Genomic DNA, 26891 nt, shown 5'->3' on the forward strand with positions numbered 1-26891 from the left:
CCAATCGTTGAGCGGCCTCCGTGGAGGTTCCCACCCCTTTATTTTACTCTGTCCAATCAAAACTTACCGGACGGGAAAACCGCGCCCTTGTCAATCACGCGCGCGCGCGCGCGCGCCCAGCTGTCCCACTCCGGGCGGGAGCCGCCCAAGGGGTGATGCGTGCTCCTCAGGGGTGCGCGCGCAGCCCCGCACCATGCTCTCACGCATGCGTACTAGCAGCCTCCGGAGCTTGGGTGGTGGGGGGGAAGCGAGCAAGGCCCCACCAAGTTCTCTTGTACTTCTGAGCCTACTCGCTCCACAGGCCCGAAGGGCGGAGATAAGGGAGGGAGGAGGGGTGTTACCTAGGCAACAAGCTCCGCACCCCCCCACCCCCACCCCGTCCTTTTGGCTCCTCTTCCTTCCTTGTTAGCTTTATTTCCTAGGGAATTTGCTGCGCACTCTTTCGGCGCCGGAAGTTCTGGACGCCTTACCCCGGAGTAGTGACCAGAGACCCCAGTCTTTAGAGCGTCGCTGACTTGTTTTCCCCCACCCCCCCAACCACTCCAACACCCCCACCCCCACCCCCAGCCAGTGAGGACCTGGCGGGGATGCGCATGCGCTCTGAACCGGGCCAGACCCAACAACTTTTTCCCTTTCCTCTTCCATTTTTCCTCCATCCGGCTGGGACGTCCGGTTGAGGCAAAAGTGAGCATTGTTAACTCGAGAGCTAGAAAAGTTCTCGGTAGGCAGCTTAAGTCTCCAATCTCCAAAGAGATTCGGGATTCCCAGTGAGACAAGAAAAGTGTGGAGAGGGAAACTGGGATGAAATCCAGTAAAGTCTGAGTGTCCCCTTGACATTTATTACTGAGTTCTCAATCAAAAGCCAAAGGTTGAGTCTAAAGCAGAAATGGATCTTAGATATCATACACGGTTGTTTGTGTTGCCCAGCATTTGGTACTACATGCAGAAAGTTTCACACATCAATTCATTTTCACAAACTTAATACCTGCGCCTTTGATTTAGATTAAAATTTCTAAAAAAACTGGATGTACCGGCTCATGCTTTTAGTCCCAGCACTGAACAGGCAGAGGCTGGCCTCAAATTGACAGAGAGCTGCCTGCCTCTGCCTCCTGAGCGCTAAGATTAAAGGTGTTCACTGCCTGGCTAAATGACTATTTTGACAGAATGTTCAGAGAGTCTCAATTCAGTGTTACCGGGGCATGGGAAAGAAGGTGGAAAGTATTTAAATGGATGTCTTTAGAGGTTAGTGAAGATTTTATCTTAAATTCAGCGTGTTCAGCTAAGACCCCTCAGGTAGACTTTGGCTGAAATGTTCCTCTGTTCCCAGCAGTCTTGGGTATTTTTTGCTGAGCAGATAGTTCCTGTGCATGGCACAGGGATCTGCAGAAAAAAAATGCCTGCAAGGGGGAAGAGTTGAAAGAGGACGGAATCTGGTATTTTACTAGATAATGCAAGATTCTTATTCTTTGGAGCTGTTCCAGGGTAGACACAGCTCAGTTGAAGATTATTTGCCTGTGCTTCAGATAGGAAGTTACCCCTCATGGAATCAGATTTGTCACCATCAGGCCAGCATTTGCACACAGCAGAAACAGGCTGGAACCCCACCACTGAAGGATATAGCTTCTTCAGTCCACCACTACCCTCCACCACTCTGCCATACCTCTCAGCCCTGGCTCAGTAAATGACGTCACTTTAGTACTTGGACCTCTGTGTTCTGCACCTTATAAAAGCCAGGAAAATGAACTGGCCCAGAAGATTATAGTTTCAAAAATAAAAGTGAGACCAAGCATACGGGTGGGGGCGGTCGGGGAGCTAATGAAGACTATCAACGTGACATGTACAAAACTCACCTTTCCGGCTTCTGAGCCCTGGTTGGCCATGGTCAGGCTTCTGACCTGGCTCTGGTTTAGCTCAGGATCCCAAGCTCAGGCTGCAGGAAGTCACTAGGAATTTTGAGGAAAATGGCTCTTTTGAGCTGTAGCTCTGAAAGATGCTTCTGGCAATCAGCATGGGGACACAGGTGGTGTGGGAAGGCTGGAGGCAAGGAGGGGATGGTTCATGACAGGTCCACCCCACTGGGAGTGTGGACTGGGTAGGGAGAGCACAAAAACAGAGCATGACCCATGAAAAACATACACGGGGAGTGTTGAGGTTTCTAGTCAGGTGATAGAGATGTCCCCAAGATGGATGCTCAGGAAGAGGAGGTCATTGGTGATGTCAATGAGCAAAGAACTTTGCAATGGAGGCTTCCAGGCTGCCTGCCATCTCTCTGGTAGTGAATCCAATCTGATCTGAGCCTTGTCCCACCATCTTTCCTGAGACTTGAGACCCATAAGTTCCCTGGCTGTGGACATTTAACCTGCCGTCTCCAGTCGACACCATACAATCCTGGAGAGGCTCTGTACCTGCTGTCCTGCCAGTAGGATTCTCTATCAGCATGTTACTCCTAAAACAAGGTGCTTTAGCACAGGAATAAAAGTATCTATCAAACAGAAATAATGTATCTTTTTAAAATAAAGAATAGACACTGTGGGCAAACACAGTGAGTTTTGAGAGACGGCAAGGAAGGGATTATGAATCACCCCAGCCCTGACCACAACCTATGAAGGATCATCCAGTTTAGGCTCAGAGAAGTGGAAAGATCCACCCTTTAAAAAGTCAGTGTCAGCTGGGCGTGGTGGCACATGCCTTTAATCCCAGCACTCAGGAGGCAGAGGCAGGCAGATTTCTGAGTTCAAGGCCAGCCTGGTCTACAAAGTGAGTTCCAGGACAGCCAGGGCTATACAGAGAAACCCTATCTCAAAAATAAATAAATAAATAAATAAATAAATAAATAAATAAATAAATAAAAAAAAATTAAAAAGGCAGTGTCATTCCCTAGGCTTGATTACCAGCTGGACTACACACGTTGATTCTGCATGCTCATCTTATTCTACTTTCTGACTATGGATACAGTGTGACTAACTGCTGCTAGCTCCTGCCACATGGACCTGCTGCCTTGATGGAACAAACCCTTTAAGTTGCTTTGCTTGGGTATTTTTTTGGAGCTACAAGGAAAGTAACTAAAAGAAGTAAACACAAAATAAGCTAAAACTGCTAATAGAATCTGTTCTAATTATTCTTAGGAATTTTAGGAGCTTCTGTGGATAACTAGATTGCTGTCTTTTCCTGTTTGAGTTGCCCTTACAACTGGGAATTTTTAGTGTAGTGGGGGTCCCTTTTCTTTAAGCTTTACCTTTACCCTAAAACAGACCATAACTACCTTTTCTTTCATATGGATTTCTGTTGGGGAAAAAGGAAAATGTCAGTAGAGGTATAGCTTGTCTTTGCTACTTTGAGTTCCTCTTTCTTGCACCCTTCTTCACCCATTTCCCACCCTTTCAACCCCTAACATGAGATAGGGGAGAGAAAAGGATAGAGGGGGAGGAGGCTACATTATCATTAGATGACTTCCTGCTGATGAGGGGGTGGGGCAGTGGGTGAGTTCCCTGGGGCAGGTTTGATCTTCACTGTCAGAATATCTAATTTCTCCTCCTCTACTTCCTCCTCCTTCTTTTCCTCTTCCCTTTCCTTCTTCTTCCTCCTCCCTTCTTCCTCTTTTCATCTTCTTCTTTGAGCACGACTATTTAACAAACTTCCACCAACAACCAACAACCCACCCCACCTCTAAGGGCTCTAACATTTACCCTCTGAAAAGTCCCCAGAATTTCAAACATCACATAACTGCAGCCACTATCTGATACTGGCAAAAATCACACCCCTGCTAGAGCATGAGGTAAATCATAGTCACCTGCTGTGGACAATCTGAAGGAGCTCATATCCCACACTTAGGATAAAAATGAAAGCATATTTTTATAATATTTCTGTGTTTTTTTAAAAAAGACCCACAAAAATTTCAAAAATTGTCAAAACAGAGAAGGTTGAGAAAAGTTAGATTTCTCAGAATTTATCTTTAGTTCTGGCATAATCTCTAAATTAATATTCTATTTCTTTTTTAATTTGGATGAAATTTCTACAACTATTTGTATATTACCACTTTAATTATTTTTTTTCTCTAGATGTTTTAAAATTGTAAGTAAGGAAAGTTGCCAATTTTTGATCTTTTTGTTCGGTTTTGGTTTTTGAGATTGAGTCTCTCTAGGGCTGTTCTAGAATTCATTATGTTGACCAGGCCGGCCTCCAAATCAGAGATCCGTCTACTTTTGCCTCCCAAATGCTGGGAATAAAGGTGTGTGCCAGTGCATCAGGCCCATTTATGATCTTCATTTATTTATTTATTTTGGCAGGGGACTTTTAGTTTAGTGTACAAATTTTTAAAAATATATATCAGTGGTCCCCATTGCAGGACACATAAAGCAAAGTCAACTTTAGTTAGATTTCTAAATTTTATTTTTCTAAATACTTTCAAGTTGAATTTACATAGTTACCAAACATATCAACAGCTGAAGTACCAAATGGAATCTTTTCGGTAAGTGATTCTTCATTTCCTGGAGGTAGTGGGGGTGCAGCAGGAGCAACAATGTGAATGCTAACAAATTAACAAACTCAACTGTGGTAGTTTAAATATGCTTGGCCCAGGGAGTGGCACTATTTGGAGGTGTGGCCTTGTTAGAGTGGGTGTGGCCTTGTTGGAGGAAGTGTGTCGTTGTGGGCGTGGTCTTATTTAAGACCTTCTTCTTAGCTGCCTGCAAGCCAGTCTTGTCCTAGCTGCCTTCAGAACAAGAGGTGGAGCTCTCAGCTCCTCCAGCCCCACATCTGCCTGGATGCTGCCTTGTTCTTGCCTTGATGATAAAGGACTGAAAGCCAGTCTCAATTAAATGTTGTCCTTTATAAGAGTTGATTCTTTGGTTATGGTGTCTGTTCACAGCAATGAAATCCTGACTAAGACACAAACCAAACAAAAAATAATTAGATGTCTGTCTGGAACAAAAGTGAAGACCTTAAACCTGAATGCTCTGAAACCAAAAATCAGTATCCAAATAAGATCCTCAGCTGGCTAAAAATAAACCAGTGAGTGGCACAGCAGTTACGAGCACTTCCTCTTTCCCAGGACTGAAACTCGGTTCTCAGCTGCCTGTAATTATAGCTCCAAGGGATCTGACACCTTTTTCTGGCTTCCATGGGTGGTCAAACATGAGCAAACCCAATACACACACACACACCGTATGTTATATACATTGTGTGTGTATGTGTGTGTGAGAGAGAGAGAGAGAGAGAGAGATACGTGTATGTGTGAGATACGTGTGTGTGTGAGAGAGATACGTGTGTGTGTGTGTGTGTGTGTGTGTGTGTGTGTGTGTGTATTAACCAGTCAAACTAAGTCAACAAGCTAGAGCTGAGAAGTGTCTCTGCAGTGTCTGTCACCTCAGTGCCCTGTCTGCGCAAACAGAGGTTTCTTTTCACCCCACCAGGGAAAAGTAATACAACAGAGTCTTTTTCCTCTGCAAGTGGGACTCAGAAGACAAGTCCTTGGATAGAAAACCGGGTCAGAGTGTGTCAAGAAGCAGCCAAGAGCAGACATTGAAAGGTTAATTCACAAACAAAGGGATCAAGGAGATCCGTGAGCCAAGAACAGGAGTAGAACTAGGTGTTCAAAACAAGGATTAGGCTTCCAAGGGAGCCTGCAGTAGAGCTGGTCTCCCTCTCAGGTGCTTGGCCTCTCCAGTATGGACAAAACTGCTTGTCTCCTCTGAGGGGTGCCTTTGGTATGGGAGCAGAGACCTCGTTCAGCCCAGAGCCCGGTGTAGCCTGCATGATAAGCAGTAGAGGCAGAAGTCTGTATACAGCTGTGCTAGCTAGCAACACTAATACTGCTCCTTGATTTCCCACCAGAGTGCCAGGCCACCATTACGCTGTGACACACTACACATGCCAGCAGCCTATTCACAGATCCTCTTGCTTATTCTCCAACAGGGATGCCTCCTGTACACAGATCTCACTCCCACAGGAACACACAACTTCACACAGGCAGGCAACACCCAGTGTACATTTACATTTACAAACTAGGGTTTTGTGTGTGTGTGTGTGTGTGTGTGTGTGTGTGTGTGTGTGTGTGTACACAGGGACTATATACAGAGATCCATGAACTTCTAAGACATACATGGGGACCTGCACAACTCCCCAAAGACATCCACACATAGAACACTTGGACCCATGCACACATACCCCAAGTATTTCTGCTTCATCCCAGCATCATGGCCATAACCTTCCTTCTTTCCTGCTAAATGAATCATTGGGCCTGAAAGCATCTTACATTTAGGGACTGGTTTGACAGTAGGTTCAAAGGAAGGCAAAAGTTATGCTTATAAAATTCAATACTTAGTTCATAACAGGCCCTGTGGCCAGCTTGGTGGGAAGGAGACTCTGGGGCAGCTGCCAAGGGCCCACACCAAGGCAACGTGGGCTTGATGAGGGCTCTGTTCTTAGAGCCACCTTCTGCTTCCCTGTAGGACAGGAATTAGCCCTGAGGCCAGCAGTGGAATATGTTTTGATTTGAGAACAGCAACATCTAGAAACTTGTTCTCTCCAGCTCCCAGCAGCCTGGGTAGATGAGGGTAACCTCAGGGCCAGATAGATGAAGACATAACTAAAAGAGTCATCTTGCCTCTATCATGATGCACAGTAAAACCCAGTGAAGAGCCCGTGGTGGCTGTACCACCAGGCACATGTGGTATCACTTTACCAGGTATTCTGCACATGGGCCTGTATTGTTCCTTTCACTTATTTCACTGGTGGTGATGTACTTGCATGTATATCTGTGTGAGGGTATCAGATGCCTTAGAACTGGAGTTACAGTTGTGAGCCGCCATGTGGGTGCTGGGGATTGAACCTGGGTTCTCTGGAAGAGCAGCCAGTGCTCTTAACCACTGAAGCATTTCCCCAAGACTGGCGATTTATAAAGACAAAGGCAATCACAGCATTGGAACTGGAAGTTACGTCGGGTGGCCCTACCAGCTGAGGCCTCTGGCTGCATCCGCTCATGACAATGGTCTCATGACAGAAGCATGGTTTGAAGGGGCCACATGGCAAGGTGGTCGGTGACTCAGGAGAAAGATGCAATCTTTTAAAACCATCCATCTTCAAGACAACTAGCTCACTTCTTGTTTTGTTTTGTTTTGTTTTGTTTTGTTTGAGACAAGGTTTCTCTGCGTTGCCCTCACTATCCTGGAACTCACTCTGTAGACCAGGCTGACCTCGAACTCAGAAATCTGCCTGCCTCTGCCTCCCAAGCGCTGGGATTAAAGGCATGCGCCACCATTGCTTGGCTGCTAGCTTACTTCTCAAGACCTTCAAAACCATGTGCTGAATTTCCCATTTTATAATATATACTCAGTGACCTGCTGAACATAGACAGGACTGAGGTCAACCTCAGCAGTATAGAAAAAAACGCTGCCATAAATCTCCTGCATGGCCTAATTACCTCATGCCCACTCCACCTGTAGGACACAAATCACAGTTACACTAGAGAAGGATGACTGGCCTCTATGTTTGGCTCTGAGGCTGATATTCTCCACCCCAGAACTTTCCTCAGGCTGGTCTCGCTTGCTCTGGGTGTGGAAATGTGAACATATATCTGTTGTCTGTCCTCAGAACCCAGATTTGTGAAGAACAAGACGGTAAGGGTCATCAGAGCTGTTGTCGTGGCAACATACCTCCTTGGTGATTTCTTCCTTTTATCCTTCCTTCCTAGGGAACAGTGAGAGGCCCCAGGCACATCCCAAACCCTCTCCTCCCCCCCTCTTCCTGTCCCCTCTTCTTTTGACCACTGTTGACCCAGGCATATTTGGAGATGCCAATACCATTGGATGACCACCAAGAATAGTAGCAGTGGTTGAGTGGAGCCAAAAACTCTGAGGTGCCTTGCTCTTCCACCAATATCCTCTCCTGGATTATTTTTAGGGACTCCAGCCATGCCATGGCTCCAAGTGCCAATCCTCACCTGCTCTCCACAACTCCATTAGGCCTTCAAATCTAACACCACTTGGGTGACTCTTACACTACCAAGTTCAGGTGCTAACATAACATGAGGTACAACCCGGGCCACCTCTGGAACAGCTTGTGTGCTGACTCAGGAAACACTTCCCAGGAGATTCCACCTCAGTGACGCTGGTCTCTTCTTAGTCACGGCTAATTTATCTCCAGCTGAGCAGCATCCATTGTCCCAGCCAAGCAAAGGTTTCACTTCAGCGTGTCTGGTCTCTTGTCAATCACAGCCGATTCTTCAGCCCAGCTGACCAGACACCACAGATTCTGCACACAGAAGGCCCAGTGGAGTCTTTGCTTCCCTCTGGAACGTCACAAGCCAGGCCTCCATCATCTGAACTGCTCTCAACGTTCTTATCTTCCTACAGACCAGCTCACTGAGCTCTCAACGCTCAATGGCTCTTCAAACCCAAAGCTCCAAAGTCTCTCCACAGTCCTCCCGAAAACAACATGGTCAGGTCTGTCAGCCATGCCCCACTCTCCTGGTACCAACTTGTCTTAGTTACTATTGCTGTGATGAAACACAATGACCAAAGCAAGTTGAGAAAGAAAGATTTATTCAGCTTACACTCCCATCATGGTTCATCAACAAAGGAAGTCAGGATAGGATCTCTAACAGGGCCGGACATAGAGGCAGGAACTGATGAAGAGGCCATGGGGTGAAGGGATCTGCTGCTTTTTACTGAAGTTAGAATCATCAGCCTTGGAATGGACTCAGCTCACAGTGGGCTGGGCCCTCCCACATCAATCAGTAATTAGGAAAATGCCCCACAGGCTCACCTACAGCCCAATCTTAAGGAGGCATTTTCTTTTTTCTTTTTTTTTTTTAAACAATATCAGCCAGATATTGGTGGTGCACACACACTTTTATTTATTTATTTATTTATTTATTACATGTAAGTACACTGTAGCTGTCTTCAGACACACCAGAAGAGGGCATCAGATCTCATTATGGGTGGTTGTGAGCCACCATGTGGTTGCTGGGATTTGAACTTCAGACCTTCGGAAGAGCAGTCAGGTGCTCTTACCCACTGAGCCATCTCACCAGCCCCCAGGAGGCATTTTCTTAACTGAGACTCCTGTCTCTCTGATGACCCTAGCTTTTGTCAAATTGACATAAAACTCACCAGAACATCTACCAGGGTCCTCGAGCACTCTACAGCTGCTGGGTGAGAGCCTGGGGATGCTTTTCATTATCTTACCTCTGCAGTGATAAGGAGAATGAAACATTTTATAAAATGAGGGTTCCTTGATGAAGACTTATGGCTTCACTCATATGCCCAAACCAGGAGCATACGGTATCTCCTGCTATGGATGCCTTTAGTAACTAGATGGGAACATTCTCCTACAGGACAGAAAAGGCCTGAGAGAGTACAGGTACCAGTGACTGAAATCATCCCCAGGTTTGTTTTCTCATAGAACTCAGGATCACCAGCCTAGGGTAGCACCATCCACAGTGGGCCTGGCCCTTCTCCACCAATCACTAATTAAGAAAATGTTCAACAGGCTTACAAGCCCAATCACATGGAGGCTTTCTCAATCTTGGTTCCCTCCTCTCAGATAACTATGGCTTGTGCCAAATTGACAAAAAAACTAGCCAGCACAGACCTCTTCCTAAATGTCTCATCCTGTTGGTTTAGGACAGAAAAGCCTTATCTAATGAGTAATTTGGGGATTGAGAAGGCTTCCTTTCAGTAGCCTGTATCTTTCCAACGCTTTCAGTAAAGAACAGCAAGTGGCAGCCACCGGCTAGGAGAGAGGGGCCTAGAGCCTCTGCTTGTATGACTCTTGGCTCTAAGCTAAAAGAATTTCTTACATGCTTGCACCTCGGCCCACCTAGAACGCTGTGACCACATGCCTTTCCTCTTCCCCATAGGTGGCTTTGGGAATCCCGCCAACTGACTTCCAAGCTAACAGTTAGCGTGACCTGGTGTCATTACTGCAGGCTGAGCTCCCTAAAGTATACACATCTGCATCCGTTTGTTTCCAGGCTCCCTCATCATTAATGTGCTCTTTGATGTTTCCTTATAAGCTCTGAAAGTGAAGTCTGATTCTGCAGCTAAATTCCTGTAACGAATATGGCTAAATTACCTTCCAGGTCTGGATTTCAGTCACGCCCTCCAGAAAACTGAGATGTGTTCAATTTTATTTATTAAAGAAGTAGTTCCCAAATATTTTGCACTGGCCGGGCAATGAGGACCAGGCATTCAATGCCCCTAGAGTCGAGCTGGGGATCTAAAGGCAAGAAGCTCGCATTAAGCCACCTTGAATTGGACAGTGATAGAGTAAGTGCAGTTGAATCCAAGCACTAACAATGGTGTCTACCGAAAAGGATGCTGGTGGCTTGGGACCAAGCTCTGACATCCCTGAGCTACCAGTGATTTTCCAAAATTGGGTGACTGGTTCCGTGGGCTCCAGCTTCTCATGCAGGACGCGGGACTTGGACAAATGGAGTCTCCGGGTTTCGATGACAAGAGCCTCATAGGGCTGAAGGGCGCATTCTTCACCTGAGACAATGTGCTGGGTGATGCCCGCTGGACCACTCCCGCGCACCAAGCCTTCCAACGATGGCGTCTTTGCCGTCGCTGTGTGTGGCAACAGCGACACCACCTGGAGAGAGGTAACTCTAGCACGTGACTTTCCGCGGGCCTGAGTGCCGGTGCTGCTTCTTCTCAACATCCAGCTTTGCAGCCTGCGAGCTTCAAGCATGGCCAGACGAGTGAAGTCACACAGTGCGGGTCCGTGGACCCGCCCCTGGGGGTTAGGTTCCGCGCGACAGACACGGAGGACAGTGCCCAAAGCCATAAAGACTACTGCGCCTGCGCACTCTTACCTTTGAGCGAACTCGTCACCGCTTGAGAAATTTGTCCTAGACGACTTACCGTCTGTTTCCAAGACAACCGAGAGCCTCCTGGCAACAGCGCGCGGCCTGCGCCGGTCTCCCGGCCCATCAGTGCAATGGCTGCAGCAAGTCCCAGCGTCTTCCTGCTCATGATCACCGGGCAGGTAGAGAGCGCACAGGTAAGCAGTCGTGGACTCCGCCCGGGGACGGCCTGTTTCTCTCCCCGGGCTCTTCGCTCAGCTCCTAGAAAGCCAAGATGCTCTGAGCATCTCAAATAAATGGAAAGGAGAAGCAGCATTTGAGAACCTTGGCTCCAGGTAGATGAACCGGACAAGCTTGAGTGAAAACAGACCTCGAGGCGTTCAGCTGGTACCACTTGGATCCTGTTTACTTGGTTGAGTGGTGGCCTAGGACTAATGGGACTGAAGACTCAGCTGATCCATTTAACAGCTGGGAACTTACCGGAAGGCAGTGGCCAAGGTGGGATTTGACCCGGTCCGTCTAAGAGACAGAACTTTGCTACATTATTCTTCTGGGCTGCTTGTTGAAAATGCCCATTATTCCTACATATTCTGAGGTTTGGCTGACATGCTTTAGGTTCTGCCAAGTCTGAAGCTCAGTAGGTGTTCCTGCCTTCCCATTCATTGGTACTGCGTCCTCCCTGTTTTCCTCTATCCGATTAGAGGATGTCTGGGCTGCTTACTCTGGACACCTTCCTTGGCGTCTGCCCTGGGCCTTCCTTTCTCCGGGACCCTCAGTTTTAGCCATGTTCTTTGGCCCTGTAGCTTCTGGGTTTCACGTGAGCATCATTTCTGTAGAGCTAATTTGTGCCCAGCACTGGAGATGCGCTGAGGCATGAAACCTGTTCCTTCTTCAGTCTAACAGGGTTATCAGATAGACATTAGGTACCCACATGCAGAAATGCAGAGAAGTGAAGGGAGCCAAGCAATGATCCTTAAGCCAGCTAGAGACTGAAGGGGAACTCTGAAAGATGGGCAAGGGGCCTACCACATGTGGACTGAGAAAGACAAGACAGAAAGTAGACCCTGAGCAAAATAACCTACGGGTATTGGCAGTCTGGGACTAAGCCTGACTTCCTGATTTCCATTCCCTGCCCGCCCTGAAACCCATGTCCACCTCCTCAGTCCCAGATGCCTCGTGTTCCTAATTCCTGTCCACTGCATCTGCCTAGCTAATGTGTGGGCCCAGTTTGCCCTTTCTAGACAGAATCCTGTATACTTTTTCTCTCAGTTTCCAGAGTATGATGACCTCTACTGCAAGTACTGCTTTGTGTATGGCCAGGACTGGGCCCCAACAGCGGTAAGTTGGACTCATGGGCCTCCTCTGGTTAGAGCTTTGGTGATTCCTGAATCATACCCTTCTATTCGAGACCAAGAGGTAGACACTAAGGTCAGAGATGACCTAAACATTGCATTTGTTTTTGGGGGAAAGCTAGTTTATAGAATACAGTCACTACTGGGTTCGCTGGTGTACCCCTGGAGTCTGTTAGTGGCAGCTGAGAGGGACAAGTAGCAGCCTAACCAGGCAGGCTCTGGAGAACCACCTGCCAGTGGCTTTGGACAGCATCAGCCAATACCCCCACCTGAAAACAAAACATGGCCCCTTCTCAGGCAGCAGAAAACAACCAGGAGCCAGGACAAAATGAAGGATCTCTTCTTAAGGTTTTAAGGAGTCTTTTTACCACAGGAAGCGGCTGCAGTGCAGACCACTATGATACTATACAATAGTTTAAAAAGTGGAAGCCAAACAGGATAGCATATGCCTGTAATCCAGCACAGAAGGCTGAGGCAGGAGCATCTCTAGGAATTCAAGGTCAAGCTGGGCTACATATATAATACCAAACAAATGGAAAAAATAAAATTAAAGCCCGACTTCTTTGAGCCCAAGTTTCTTCATTTGTATCACGGACATGTTAATATTTTTTGGTTTTTCTAATGCTTTCAATATATATTAGAGATTAATTCCATTTTAAATTATGTGTGTGTATATATCTGTGTATGGGTATGAATGCAAGTGGCTATTGAGGCCACAGGTCAGATCCCCTAGAGCTGTAATTATAGGATGTTGTAAGCTGCCTTTGGGGCTGGAGAAATGACTGAACAGTTAGAATGGGTACTTTTGCAGAGGGCCCCAGTTTGATTCTCAGCACCCACATTGTGGCTCACAACCATCTGTAACTTCATGACTATTTGAGTCCTCTGGGAGTGACCAATGTCTGACAGAAGCCCCCATCTTGTAGAGACATCTGTTCTTGTTAAGGAGACACTAAGTTGGATACATTCTGGTCTGTTAGCCAAAGATGGGTGGAATGAAGAGGGAGTGGATCAGGAGCTAGAGTGTATGACTAACTGGGAGGGAAGAATCTAGACCAAGGCATTGTGGATAAATATTTAAAGGGAGAGTGGAAAGAAGCAACATAGAACTTAAGTGACCTCCCCAACTTGCCTACTTAGACAGAAAGGTCATGGGTTCCTGGAACTCAAACCAGCTATCTCTATATCTATGTCTATTCAGGGTCTGGAGGAGGGGATCTCACAGATAGCATCTAAGAGCCAAGATGTACGGCAAGCACTGGTGTGGAACTTCCCCATCGATGTGACCTTTAAAAGTACCAACCCCTATGGCTGTGAGTCTGTGGGCCATGCTGGAAGGGGGAGATCTTCTGCCGCATCTGCCACCACTCTCCTTCTTTAGGCTGCCCTGCCAGTGTCTGAGTTTGTGCCCCAGCTTTTGATGCACTCAACATCTGCCTTTTTTGTTAAGTGCAGTTTGCACATGGAGCCTGCAATGCTGCAGCCACGTGGCCTGACCCCAAGTTGTCCAGCTTCCCATTGTAGTGCTCCAGTCAGCTCCAGTATCGGCTCATCCTGTACTAGTTGCTCAGGGCCCACTTCTGAGCCTTCTGCTCGTGTTCTGGGTGAAGCTTTCCCCTATAGCCCCTCGGTTTCTAATCTGCGTCCTTGCAAAGCAAGCAGAACAATGGAGATCAACCAGGGCAGGCTAAGGTTGATCTGCCAAGGTTAGCAAGCCTGTAGTCTCAAGGCAGTTCAGAGAACACTGAGTGTACTGTAGTACTGTACCTGCCTGCCTGAGTCTTTCTAAGCACATACCCAACAGAGAAGAGCACACAGTGTGACAAGAGCCCGTGAGTGACTGATCTGAGACTTACTGCAACAGTTCTCAAAGGAACAGCTCATGTGCCCACAATCACAGTTAACTGCAGTATACGGTGGTGGTCAGATATTTGGCACCGAGAATGAACAAGCCACTATACAGGAACTATCTATCTGAGTAACTCCCAGGTTACCTTTGGTGGCAGAGTAATAGTGTGGAAGGCACAGATTTCTTCATCCTTTACTGAGCACCCCCTGTGGTTGGTACTATTCCAAGGCTTTTAGACACAAGAAAGGTCATGAGAGAAAAGGTTGGACTTGTCTGAGGCCGTTCAACAGTAATTACAGAGCCAACTTCCAGGCCTTACCTGTCATTTAGAGTAGCAGATAGTAGTAGATCTGTCTGCTACATAGAGAGGGCAGACACCTTAGAAGGCCTGACTGGATATGAAAAGGAAGCATTTGGAAACGTCAATATGTTAAGGAAAAAATACCTGGAAAGCCATGATTTCCCACAGGGTATCACAGTTGGTGAAAACCACACGCATCAATCAGTGAGTAAGAAAGCAGGGCTCAGGGTTCGAAGAGGGCCTCCACAGGACTTCCTGTGTCTACTAAATGTTCTGGCTCTGTCTTCCTAGCTGTGAGCTGAGGTATGGAGAACACTCCCAGGGCACCAGCAGCGATACAGAAAGTGGCGGGGGAACAGAAGCCCTGGGTATGGACAAGGTCCCCAGGGCTTTGGCCATCATTCTCTTGAGCATCTGTTCCAGAATTGAGCTAGGCACACCATTTACTACTTCCCTTCCCTGGTTTTCCTAAATACCAACCTTGTCCTTCCCAAGGGCCACAGATTGTACTCAGTGTCTATGGGCCGGATGTGTTTGGGAATGATGTCGTCCGAGGCTATGGAGCAGTGCATGTGCCCCTCTCTCCAGGACGGTAGGTGCCCACTTTTGCCCTGGCCGCTGGCCTGCAGTGTGCCCCTGACTGAGCAGGCAAACCTTGAGAACAGCAGCTTTAAACTCAGGCTCTCTGACCACTGCTCCTTCCTCTGACTTGGGCAAGTTATGTTAAGGAGCCTGGGTGGCCTGGGTATAGTCCTGCACCTTGGAAAAGACCCACATAGGTAGGTGATGTGTACTGCTGGAGGTAGTGAGTGTAAAAAGAAGAAAGTCCTGTGTAAAGCCACATACCTTGATCTATTCCTCAGCACATCTCTCTATGAAAACATTTGTTTCAGGCACAAAAGGACCATCCCCATGTTTGTGCCAGAGTCTACATCTACACTACAGAAGTTCACAAGGTAGGTGTTCTGCTTGCTCTTGATCGAATAGGGCAGCACCTTCCACTCTCTTGAGACCTGGAAACCTCACAGGTCTTTGGGTTGCTGTGCCTAGAGACAGATGGAAACAGGAATGCAGGCAGGCGCCACTGCTTAGTCCTTGTACTTCTTTGGCCACTTTCTGGTAGCTTGAGGCTGTAAGGCTTTCTTCTGTGCCCTGCCAATCTTTGCCACATGGAAAGCAGCATGAGGCAAATGCCTTAAGATAGTCACAGTGACACTAGATTATGAGGCCTTCATGCATTTGCCCCCCCAGGGACAAGAGCAGCCGTCATGAGGAATCTAAGAACCATGTTCACACGTAGGGCCCAGTGATCTCTTTGCAGGCCCTGAGGAAGACTTAGAGTTAGGAGCAGCCAGTGGCCAGGACAAGACAGTAGGAAGGTCCTACACAACAGGACAGACACCTTGGGATGTCTTGGAGGAAAGGCATACCCTTTGCCACATCCAAGTAGGAGTTAGAAGGGCTGCTAGCCCCGCTCTACTGCATGCTACCTCTGCTCCCCTGTTGGTTGACAAGGATGAGAAGAAAATGAAGGGCCACTGGGTTCCCAGGCAGCAGCCAGTGAGCAGCTTCTTGTAAGTCAGTATCAGGCAGAGGGACCTGATAGGGAGAGAGTTCAACCGAGGAAGCCATCTGAAGTCTGTACAGGGAAGGGACAAAGTTCTTAAGGCTCCAGCCTTAAGATTCTGATCCCCATTGCTACAAAAATACCCTCTAGGGGTTTTCAAGTAGGAAAGGGCTTCTTAGCTGTACCTGGGCCAGCATCACCTGGAAGAGATACGACCAACCTTAGGGACTGAAGCAACCAAAAGAGAAGGGAACTAGACCCTAGTTTTGAGATGGCTGAAGAAAGATGGTTCTGGACTTCAAGAAGAAAAGACATGGCTGGCTGCCTTGACAGTGCCTTGCCTTTTACCTATGTGGATAACCCAGGATAATTTCTACCCTGCAGTCACCTTCCCAGTGTCTCTGGTCATTGCTCAGTATTCCTAAAGTTGTTACTCGGACCTCTGCAGTCTATCCACTCTAGTCTTTACAAAGTCTTAGGGTGGTGTCGCTGCTGGAAGCTGCTGTGGCTTACCCTCTGCATTTGGGAGTCTCGTGAGCCAGGATGGCAGTAGCCTCTCCCTTGCTTCCTTCCTTCCCATTTATCTGCCCTTGGATTTTTGAGCCCACAAGGTTCTGCTCTGTCTCAGCCCTTGCTTGTAACATTGTTCTGTCTCTTCTCAAATGAAAAAAAAAAAATTTTTTTTTTCATTTAAAAGAAATGTAGGGCTGGAGAGATGGCTCAGTGGTTAAGGGCACTGACTGCTCTCCCAGAGGTCCTGAGTGCAATTCCCAGCAACCACATGGTGGCTCACAACCATCTGTCATGGGATCTGATGCCCTCTTCTGGTGTGTCTAAAGACAGCTACAGTATACTCATAAAATAACTAAATGTAAAAAAAGTTTTTTGGTTTTTTTTTTTTTCTTTAATAAAAAGAAATGTATAGAGAACTTTGTGAAACAACGCCACCAGCATTCTGGTGTGCCTGAGAAGGTAGAACGTTGTCTTCTTTCTGGGAAGTTTGTAGCAGGCTTTCTGGTAACCATGACTATAGAAGAGAACTGGACATATGGTGATGGTGGGATTGCTCTCTGAGACTCCTCATAGTACTCAGGTGAGTGCACTTTCAACTTTGCTCTATGATGGGGAAATAGAAGAGAGACACCCACTCACCTAGTTTCTTCTGGAATGCTTAGCTGTAGGAACCCTGGCTTCTTTACTTTGGTTGTCTGAACAATTCTCCTCCTCCTGGGGCCCCCTCAGGAACTCCCACCCAGCAGTCTAACAGGCCTGGAAGCCCAAAAATCTAGCCATACCCTCAGCATAGCTGTACGTAGTGGATGTGTAGTCATGGTTACCAGAAAGCCTGCCACAAACTGCCCAGGGAGAAGACAAATCTACCGCCTCAAACAGGAATGCTGGTGTTGTTCCACAAAGCCTAAGTTGGTCCTGGCTGCTATGCTTAGACTAATCCTATATGCTCCAAGCCTATGGTTTCCACCAAAACGCTGGATCTGTAACCATTTGTCTTAGAGGCATGGGTAGGGCCCAGGATCTGAAGTTTGGGTGCAGTAGGATTGTGAATTACAAGACATTTGTAGGAGTGCTTCTTAGTTTGCCAGCTAGGGCCTGGGGGCTAACTTAGCTAGGTGAGACTTAAAAAAGTCAGATGACCTGTCGTTATCCACAGCCACCCAGGGCCAGATCCTCCCTAGAAGGGTAATGTTTTATGCGGCAGGTGATGGGGTGCCTTCACTTCATGTAGTCTCATGAGGTAGGTGCTATTACCTTATAGTAGACAAACAGGTTCAGTGATGGGGTGTGGCTTGTTCTGCATCCCATATAAGGAGGCAAAGCTTGGGAAGCTGGATCTGGCCCTTCTTGGGATTAGGCTCTCTCTGAGGAGATTAAGGGTCACACTGTTTTGCTTCCACCCTTCTGACCCACCTGTTTCTTTTGGGGGTTTCCATGGGTTCGGGTTGCACTATTTGCCCCACATCTCCTTTAACATTCATCCTTGGTTAAAACCACCAAAGAATTGGCTAGGCAGGCTGGATGCTCCTTGGGGCAGCTGGCGTAAGCACTGCTAGAACTGTTGGCAATGGACCCTTCAAATAGTTAAGAGGTTGTCCTAGCACCTAGAGGAGGGGTTGTAGGAGAAACACTTCTTTAAGCCTAGAACACTCTGGCTCAGTGTCTGAAGTCAGCAAGTCCCAAGTACTCCTCACCGTGTTTTCCTATGTTCTCAGCTGGTTCATGGGACGGCGACCCGAGTACACAGACCCCAAGGTGGTGGCCCAGGGTGAAGGCCGGGAAGGTAAGACTGATGCTCCCAACCGTAACTTGAGGGTTGAGATGGGCCCCCAACTCCCCAGAAGCCCAGAAAAGAGATTGTAAAGGTGAGGGAGCTTCCAGACAACTGGGACCTAGTAATATACAAGACACCCACCACTTACACAAGGGCTTCAGCGGGTGGTTTACCATGTCTGCCCCGGTCAAATCCAGCTAATGCCCAGCTTCTGTCCCCAGTGACTCGTGTTCGCTCTCAGGGATTTGTTACCCTCCTCTTCAATGTGGTGACCAAGGACATGAAGAAGCTGGGCTATGATACTGGGCCTGTGGACACACAAGGAGTCCTGGGTCCTAGCCTGCCACAGGGCAACCCACAATAAAAATCAGCCCTTCTGTCCGCCACTGTGGACCAGATGCCCTACAGCCCACACACAGCCAAGGACATGCCAACCAGGCTGGGAAACAGGGGAGCTAAAGGTAGTTTTATATAATAAAGTGTCACATGTTTTTCAGAGGTTCTGGGGCCTTCATTTCTTGATTAGCACCTAACAGGAACAGGCCTGGGGCCCAACAGAATAGACCCAAGTAGGATGCTATGGTCAGTGGGGGCCTCTCCAGGATTGTCAGCAGCTTGCACAGAGCTGACACCCACCCCTTCACTGCCTCAGCACTCCTTTCTAAAACTTGTCTTCCTCAGCAGCAGGAAGTTAAAAGTCACTTGTTCCATGGCTGCCGCTATGACTGTTTACATTGTTAGCAGAATCTGTAACAAGTACTCCTTGGGGCACCTGCCTTCCACCCTCCATTCCTATTCCCCACACCCATCCTAATTCTCATGTGCTGGACCCTGAGGATGGGGCAAGAGCCATCCCAGGCAGGAGGCTGTACCACCAGCGTGGGTTTCTGGCAAGCTCCGCAGCCTAGCACCCTGGCATCTATGGGAAAGCAACTGGGCCTCTAGTTTTTTCCATGTTTGTTGGTAGTGGTGACACATAAACATGTAGTCACACTACACCACAAATGTTGGTCTCACCAAAGAGCTTGCTGAGAAGTGGTCATCTGCAGCTGTTCTTGTGAAGATCCTCTTCCACAGCCTCCATCCTTCAGTAGTCTACACCCCACAGTTCAGCGACCTCATCGCCCAAGGATCTCTCCCTCAGACCAGAACTCCCTCATGCAGCCTTCCTCTTGCCATTCAAGATCTCCCGCAGCCTGATGATCTTTCTGCACACTGGCACTCATAGGTGCCATCTGTACACACTCCACTTTCTGTGTGTCCGTCCTTTCTGCATACTAGCTCAGTAGAGTCTCACCTGCCACAGTGATCTTTTAAGTCACCATCAAACCCCCAGAGCCTCACTCTGCCCAAAGTTCCCATGTATTCCTCGGGCTACTCCCTCATGTTAACCCTACCTTTAGACCTTAGCACATCTGTAGCCACAACATCAAATACCTCCTCTTATCCTAGAGATGCTACCATACACAAATTCCCTGCACTCTGTCTTTCCCCAGGTATCGCATTCACAAGGAGTGGTCCCTTCCTTTCTGCTCAGGCCCACTGGTCAGCCTTCACTAAGCTCTTGAGTCAGGAGCTTCATTTGTCCCTCTGCATCTCACCTCATTCCACTGCAGGTCTCTTGCCCCAACACCCATGCCACCTGGCTTTTTGCACCTCAGAATTTGCCCCTTTCCAGTCCATCTCCAGCCTCATTTGCCAAAAGCTTTGAGGTGGTGGACAGCCCTCCTGTAGGCAAATATCCCTTTCTCTAACACTATGAAGGTATTTAAAAACAAAAAGGTTGAAGTGACTTTGCAATAACATAACCACCATCTAAAGTATATTGACATTTTCCTGCACTCAGGATTCAGTATCTGCAGGTTCCACATCCAAGGTTCCAGGGCCATAAACCAAACATCTACAGAAATGTGCAGACTCTGGTCACCATCCCTTGATCTTAACAAGCATGTATTCTTTACCTTGTGTTTGGCATTACTAGTCATCTAGAGATAACGTAAACTACAGGAGGACATGGGTAATCACTACACATTTATACAGGGTACTTTAGTGTCCTCCTTTTAGTGCCCCAGCAGGGTTCTAACCACCCAGGACACCAAAGGACATACATGGTATTTGCATTTTCACATTACTGCACCTCTCCTCTCCTCCAGTCTACCCTGGACTTAGCAAACCTCTCACTGTAGACTGTAGCACGCTCCTAGCCACTATTCGGTTTTATTAATCTTTCCAATGAGCATTTGCAAGTAAAAAGAGTCATTTAAATCTGTGCTATATGAATGGTTTCAATAAATACATACCCCAACCCCAGTCAAGGCACAGAAAGGTACCGTTACCTAAGAGCCTCTTGCACGTCTGCCAGTCAAGGTGAGAAATCATGCCATGGAGAACTTTAGAGGCCAATGGCTGGAGCATGTCTGGATGTGGGATTATACTAGACATGTCTATTAAGACACATGACACCTAGGTTTATCGTTTGCTTATTGTCACAGTTGTATCTACAAGACTGTTCACTTTTTCCTAATCAAACCATTAGACTGCATTTCCTAGGCCTCTTGTGTCACAATGTTGAACTTATAAAATGCTGAGAGGTTGTTCACCACATAGGAAGCCTGACCCCTGAAACCTCCAGAGTTGAGTGAGCATCTTGTCCATGGAGCCCTTAGAGGCCCACACTAAAGGCAGCAGCGTAAGAGAACAGTGTAGTGTCAGATTCCCGCCAGAAGGGGCGCTTCAAGAACACTCCTGCTGGACATTTTGTGGAGGTCTTATGTTCTATCCTGAACAGAAAGAAAGGAGGCAGTGGGACTTATTCCTGTATGGACTCTTGACAAACTGTTACAAGGAATGAGCTTATACTGTGACTGAATCAGAAACTATGGTATATGGCACAGACTCCCCAGCAGGGTAGCAGGCAGGAAGAGTGCAAACACACACTGAACAGCAGAGACACTGGCAGAGCTCAAGGTAGGCTCCGTGGCTGAACCAAGAACTCTGGAGAGGATATGGCAGAAAAGCAAAGTTTGGGGCCAGTCTGCCAACGAAGAAAGGAACAGAAACAAAGCTAAAAAAAAAAAAAAAAAAAAAAAAAAAAAGCTAAAAAGAAAAGAAAAAGAAAAAGAAAAATTAACATAAAATTAGGAAAGGACTGAGAGACAGCTCAGCAGAGAGGACTGGATGCTTTTCTATTAGACCAGGATTTGACTACATCCTGGCAACCATATGGTAGCTCATAGCTGTCAGTAACAGCTGTCAGTCTGAGGGGATCCACTGGCATCTTCTGGCCTCCAAGAGTATCAGACATGCACATAGCGTAGAGATAAATTCAAACAAAATACTCACACACAATAAAAATAATTAAAGAAAAAAAGGACTCTAAAACCCAAATATAAGACTAAAAATTAAAACAAAACACCTAGTGTTTTAATAAAGAACAAACAAAGAGCCAGACATGGTGGCATGTGCCTTTAATTCCAGCACCTGGAGGCAGGCAGGCAGGCAGATCTCTGAGTTCAAGGCCAACCTGGTCTACGAAGAGAGTTCCAGGATAGCCAGCGCTGTTACAAAGAGAAAGCCTGTCTCAAAAAACAAAACAAAACAAAAAAAAAAAACCCAAACAAACAAAAAAAGCAGTATGTGTCAATGGAGCTTACAGAAGTAAAGAGCTCACAGCCTGCTCAAGTTCTGAGGGAAGCAGCCTCCTGTAAGGGTTTCTGTTGCTTAATAAACACCGTGACCAAAATCAAGTTGGAGAAGAAAGGGCTTAGTGGCTTACAGTTCTATATCACAGACCATCACTGAAGTAAGTCTGGGCCATGGAAGAGTGCTGCTTACTGGCTTTCTCCACATGGCTTGCTCTGCCTGCTTTGTTATAGCAACCTGAACCATCAGCCTAGGGATGGCACCATCTACAATGGGCTGGGCACTTCCCTACTAATTACCAAATAAGAAAATGCCCTACAGGCCTGCCTAATCCTATGAAGACATTCTCTCAGTTGAAGCTTCCTTATCTCCCAGTGACTCTAGCTTGTGACAAGTTGACATAAAATTTAGCCAGCACAAAACCTTGGTATCAGAGCAAGTCCTGGCTGGCAATATCTGTGCAGGCAAAAAGCTGGCTCCCGACTGCTCACTCAAAGGGTGGGTTTCCTACAGAGCTGAGCTTGAGGCTATCCTAGACCCTTTCTGGTGCTGGAAGGCTTCCTCGGGCCCCAGTGCCACCCTCACACTGTTTATTTATAGCAGTGTCACTTGCCCTGCTGCTCTGCCTCCATAAGCCCTCAACTCTTAGCTGAACACAGAAAAAACCAATCAGACCTTTTGGTCTGAGAGGTAAAACTGAAGGCCTTGGTGCCCAGAGGGCTACCTGTAACAGTAGCTGGTAACCTGCTAATCAAACCTACCTTCTACTATCCAGGACACAGAAGATAAGTGCTCAACTGACAGAGAAATCCGGTCTGTGGAGAGGTGCAGGTGCTGATGAACAGTGATGTGGAAGCATAAATAAACCCTAGCCTTCCCAAGTTGCTTTGGTCATGGTGCTTCATCATAGGGTACTTAGTAGTAACCCTAAGACAGGAAGTGAATGTGAAACCACTAAAGCATGCTGAGAACTGGCCTCAGAACTGATAGCCGTCTGGGCTAACATCTGCCCAGCACAACCTTCACACAGACCATGGCAATGTCCATCAAAAGCAGACCTGAGCCTGTCCTTGAGCCTGACTGCAGACCAAGCTGCTTCCCTAGCCAGCCCTGCCACATCTTGTCCCACTGGATTGTTAAAGACAGGATAGTGAAAGGACACAGCCAAAACCCACATCATGATACAAATGATAAATTATATTTATACAGTAAATAAGTATCAACAGTCAACACAAATCCAAAACCACCCACCAGCCCTGGGACTGAGAAATAGCTGGGTGACTTCCTTCAGGGTATTCATCAAGAAGGGCATGGTGGCACGTGTGCAACACACATGGCAGTGGCCAGCGGCTTCATGATCAGTGCAGCGGGTAACAGGGACATGCGCTGGATGGCCTGTTGAAGGAGGAGCCCAGTGGCTACTGGGATGGGGCCCCAGTCAGATGGGCTCTTGTCTTCTGGAGTAGAATCCCAGGCCCACAGCAGGCAGTTCTGGCCCTAGCATGTACAATCTGAAGGAAGCACAATCTGGACTGGTGACTGGCCTCCATCCTGTGATGTCTCCATCTCTCCCAGGTAGGAGCCCAGCCATCAGCCTTCCTGAATAGCAGAGCCCAAACCTTTCCCTCGGCCTCTGGTCCTGGGTGGAATGGGTAGTTAGGAAGGGCCCTTGGCTTGTGGGGCCTAGGAGCAGCATGTAGACTCAGACCCAGGAGGGGCTTAAGTGCAGTCCTCTCTCAAACAGGAATCACTGAGTCAACTCTGTGCGTGCTGGGGGCCAAAAGTTTCTCTGGATGCAGAGAGGAGCTGGCAGGTGGCTGGGTGTCCTTGGAGCTTAAGGTTAGAGAAGTCCATATTGCAGGAAGGACACAAACTGCCAGGACCAAGAAGGGGCAGTCCTTTCTCTGAAGAATGCAAGTCTGTGGTCTCTTAACTCAAGATTTAATACTTTTCTTAACAGTGAGTAGTGAGGACATCAGGAGGTTGGGAGAGAAAGGATAGTATCAGTGCACGTATGTTAAATCTATGCCATGTGAGGACTTTTTCATCTCCAAAATAGGATGTGGTTACTTCCTGGTCAGCAGCCTGAGTTGGAGCTGGCAGACAGACAAATCTGGGCCAGTCTCTGCCATGACTCAGCTAGGGGACCATCCCTGATGACCTCTGAGCCCACATGTATAGAATCACCCCCATTTTCACACAATCTCATTAACCTGAGCATGATGGTGGGGCAGCCAGCCACATTTCTGGCCTGCAGTAAATGGAAGTCCCTGGCAATCCCTGCATTCCAGGTACAAAAAGGGATTAGTTGATAAAAACTGGCAAGTCACAATCATGCGTTGTTTTTCCTTTTAACCTTAAGATGCCAATATACTAGTAGCAAAAAGCCTCTCCAATCTCGGCAAAAATGCTGCAGAGTCAACTGACTGATAATTCATCAAAAGAGTTGAAGAAAGGAAAAAGGCAACTAGAGGCTGCGGGGTTTGTTATTGTTGGAAGTTTTTGTTTTGTTTTAATAAAATTCTTTTTTGTGTAATCAAATTCCGTTTTTTTTTTTCCTATAAAGAATTTGCTTAGTTTTCCATAAGGCATATTTTTGTCATCCAAATATCTCTTCTTTTAAAGTTTTCTTACAGTTAAAACCATAAATAAGAGAAATTAGACCACTAAAATAATACATGCCAAGACCTTAATTCAGCCAGACTTGGTCAATTCTATCAAAACTAGACAGTTAAATAAGAACCACGTTATAAAAATATTAGCCAAAAAAAGACTATTAGATAATTTTGCAAACTCAAATATGAAACTGTACTCAACAAACTGTGCAAACGTGCACAAGCACAGAGCCACAGGGCAGGGTTGCGCTCAGTCAGCTTAAAGCTCCACACTGGTAGGAGTGTTCACCTTGGACTCACATTGAGTCAAAGGAAAATAAAAAATGCACAACCACTTCCCAACAGTCAGTGTCAAGTGGGGCCAGAGCTTTACCTTGTCCACACCCTGAAGATAACTGGGGGTGGGGCACACACAATGTGACTGTCCAAGTTCTGGGCTAGACAGCATCCCAGAATCTTGAGCAACACTGGTAACACCTCCTTTCCAGACCTCAGTAGTGCTGAGCACTTAGGAAGAGACACAGGGGCCCGACTAGGACAGTGAGGCCACCCTACCCACAGCCTGAAGGTCTGGATTGTAACAACCACTCTTTCACCAGGAAGCTGGACCTGAAGCTCTAATACCCCTACCACCGTATTCTCAGCCACTACACAAAACAGAGTGAGTCCCCACTTGACATCCTTGGCTCGGCACTCTGGGTGTTCACTCGGGCAAGTTCCCACCTGGTCACTAGAGAAGGAAAGGGTTTGTTGTGCCTGTTGACTGAGCTGCTGATGGGGGAATGCCCACACTGCCTACCATGTTCATTGCTGTAGGGCCCAGTGGTGTCAAGGAGGAGCCACTGGCCCCCACTGATGAGTGTGGAGCTACTGAGGTCATGGGAGCCACAGTCTCCACCCCTGGACCAGACCCAAAGGATGCACTGCTTCCCAGGACAGGGCTTCCCCGGAGCTGGTTCAGTGTCAGCGGCTGGGGCTGGTTGACCTGGAAGGGGTTGACAGGGGCTGGAGCAGCAGCACCTGGTAAAAGAGCAAGAACACAGGATGAGCCACTGGAAGACACTATCTCATCAGGACAAGTGTACAAACCCGGACTCCTGCCTCCACTTTTGGCATTCCAGAAGTGATCTGAAGGGCAGAGCTTTGTTTCTGTAGGGTACAGTCTCCAGGAAACACTGGCAAACATCTATAGACTGCTAAAGCCAAGAAGACTATCACTGTGAGGAGTGTGGAACCAGTCCAGGGCTACAGAGATAAACTAGGCAGAGCCAAGAGTACACAGGCTTGGATATTCCAGCTCCTCTGAAGAGTGGGTATCCAGGATGTTGCCAGCTACCCTGCTCCCTCATTCTGTCTCCCAGTTGTGGTTACAGGTGCCTAAGAAAGGCCATGCAGTGTCCCAGGCCACATACACTGGCACCAGGAAGACTTGAGAAGGCCTGCTGCTGAGAAGTTAGTCAGCCCAGTCTTACTCAGCTTCTCTAAAACTTACTCAACCAAAAGGCTTTTCTACCTGCTGTGAAATAGCTGGTGGGTCTTGCCAGGATACATGGAATGCTGTCAGTAAGTCCTTCTGAGCTTATTAGGCACCACTTACCATCATGGTCTGCTCATCAAGGGGCACCATGACAAAGAGGAAGCTATAATACTCTGACCCACTCTAGGGGTTATTTCTACCAGGACCATTAAGTGCTCTGATGTAACCCTAGGTTCAAAGAGGCTGTGTAGCCCCTACTCAGGAATGATAGATCCAGGTCTACCCATGTAGCTCGGATATCTGCCAAAACTTCCTCCATCTGGCTATGGCCCCTAAAGTCCATGAAAGGTTTGTAAGCAAGGCCTACCACAGTGCTAGACCCCCTGACAGCTCTTGGACTCTGGCACTGGGCACAAGAGTCTCTTGGGCAAGAATGGGAACCAATCTAGCTGAGGACTCCAGCCACAGGGCAACCTTTCTCTAGGGATATCATGCCTTCAACCATTAGGACCCTCAGAGTGGGATGGAACCTAGAAATTCCACAGTCATTTTTGCCCACAGACCCTAAACCTCAGCTTCTAGAGATCATATTCCTCTGCCAAGATCTGTAGGAACAGAGAAGTCAAGTCTTCTAATCCCCTGAAATACAGTGCCAAGTTGGAGTTGACACTGCTGGAGATACAGTTCACCTCTTCAGAAGCCTAAATCTGAAAGAATCCATGCAAAGCAAAGGAAAGGGGGATGTAATAGATGAAGAGCTCAGCTGGGGGGATGTGGAAAGAAGAGGAAGAGGTGCAAGCAGAGTGGATCATAGCCTGGGAGTGAGTAAAGTAATCCCCAGAGTGATGAGCAGACCATAATGGTAAGTGGTGCCTAATAAGCTCAGAAGGACTTACTGACAGCATCTTTACTGCCAAAATCTTGCAGATGGTTATTTAGCTCAGTATAGCTGAGGTGTGACTTACATGGGGAAAAATGGCTAAAAACAAAAACA

The 26891-nt window shown here is 47.4% G+C and overlaps 2 protein-coding genes and 1 long non-coding RNA gene across 36 annotated transcripts in view; 1 reads left to right on the plus strand and 2 right to left on the minus strand.

Annotated features, from left to right (window-relative positions):
- Positions 1-10117: 10117 nt before the first annotated feature.
- B9d1os lies at positions 10118-10819 on the minus strand. The gene has a single exon (XR_141098.4). It is a non-coding gene; the product is annotated as a B9 protein domain 1, opposite strand (long non-coding RNA).
- A 57-nt stretch (positions 10820-10876) lies between these two features.
- On the plus strand, positions 10877-18664 carry B9d1 (B9 protein domain 1). 5 transcript variants are annotated; one of them, NM_013717.3, is made up of 7 exons: positions 10877-11004; positions 12077-12145; positions 13361-13472; positions 14805-14901; positions 15203-15265; positions 18105-18172; positions 18385-18664. In NM_013717.3, exons 1-7 carry the CDS (start codon positions 10942-10944, stop codon positions 18525-18527), a joined length of 615 nt encoding a protein of 204 aa, NP_038745.1. In that variant the 5' UTR covers positions 10877-10941; the 3' UTR covers positions 18528-18664. The 5 variants fall into 5 exon arrangements, with proteins under 5 accessions (NP_038745.1, NP_001317709.1, NP_001317710.1 ...); NM_001330780.1 differs by lacking the exon at positions 14805-14901; NM_001330781.1 differs by lacking the exon at positions 13361-13472.
- Positions 18665-21615: 2951 nt separating this feature from the next.
- Positions 21616-26891, minus strand: part of Epn2 (epsin 2) — a 63835-nt gene continuing 58559 nt past the window's right edge. For 24 of the 30 annotated variants that reach the window (XM_006532171.4, XM_030245534.1, XM_006532170.4 and 21 more), the window contains one exon: positions 22982-25440. In XM_006532171.4, the coding sequence (XP_006532234.1) occupies positions 25151-25440 (290 nt within the window). In that variant the 3' untranslated portion in view covers positions 22982-25150. Of the gene's footprint in view, positions 25441-26891 lie in introns of all 30 variants that reach the window. The other 6 variants (NM_001252189.2, NM_010148.4, NM_001362585.1 and 3 more) reach the window with 1 other exon arrangement.

Source organism: Mus musculus, chromosome 11, assembly GCF_000001635.26.
Source record: "Mus musculus strain C57BL/6J chromosome 11, GRCm38.p6 C57BL/6J".
Lineage (NCBI taxonomy): Eukaryota > Metazoa > Chordata > Mammalia > Rodentia > Muridae > Mus > Mus musculus.

Coding starts and splice junctions, on each gene's coding strand:
- B9d1 (NM_013717.3), top strand. CDS start 10,942: ATGGCTGCAGCAAGTCCCAGCGTCTTCCTGCTCATGATCACCGGGCAG. Junction 13,473..14,804: donor AAGTACCAACCCCTATGGCT/GTGAGTCTGTGG, acceptor GTCCTTCCCAAG/GGCCACAGATTGTACTCAGT. Junction 15,266..18,104: donor ACACTACAGAAGTTCACAAG/GTAGGTGTTCTG, acceptor CTATGTTCTCAG/CTGGTTCATGGGACGGCGAC.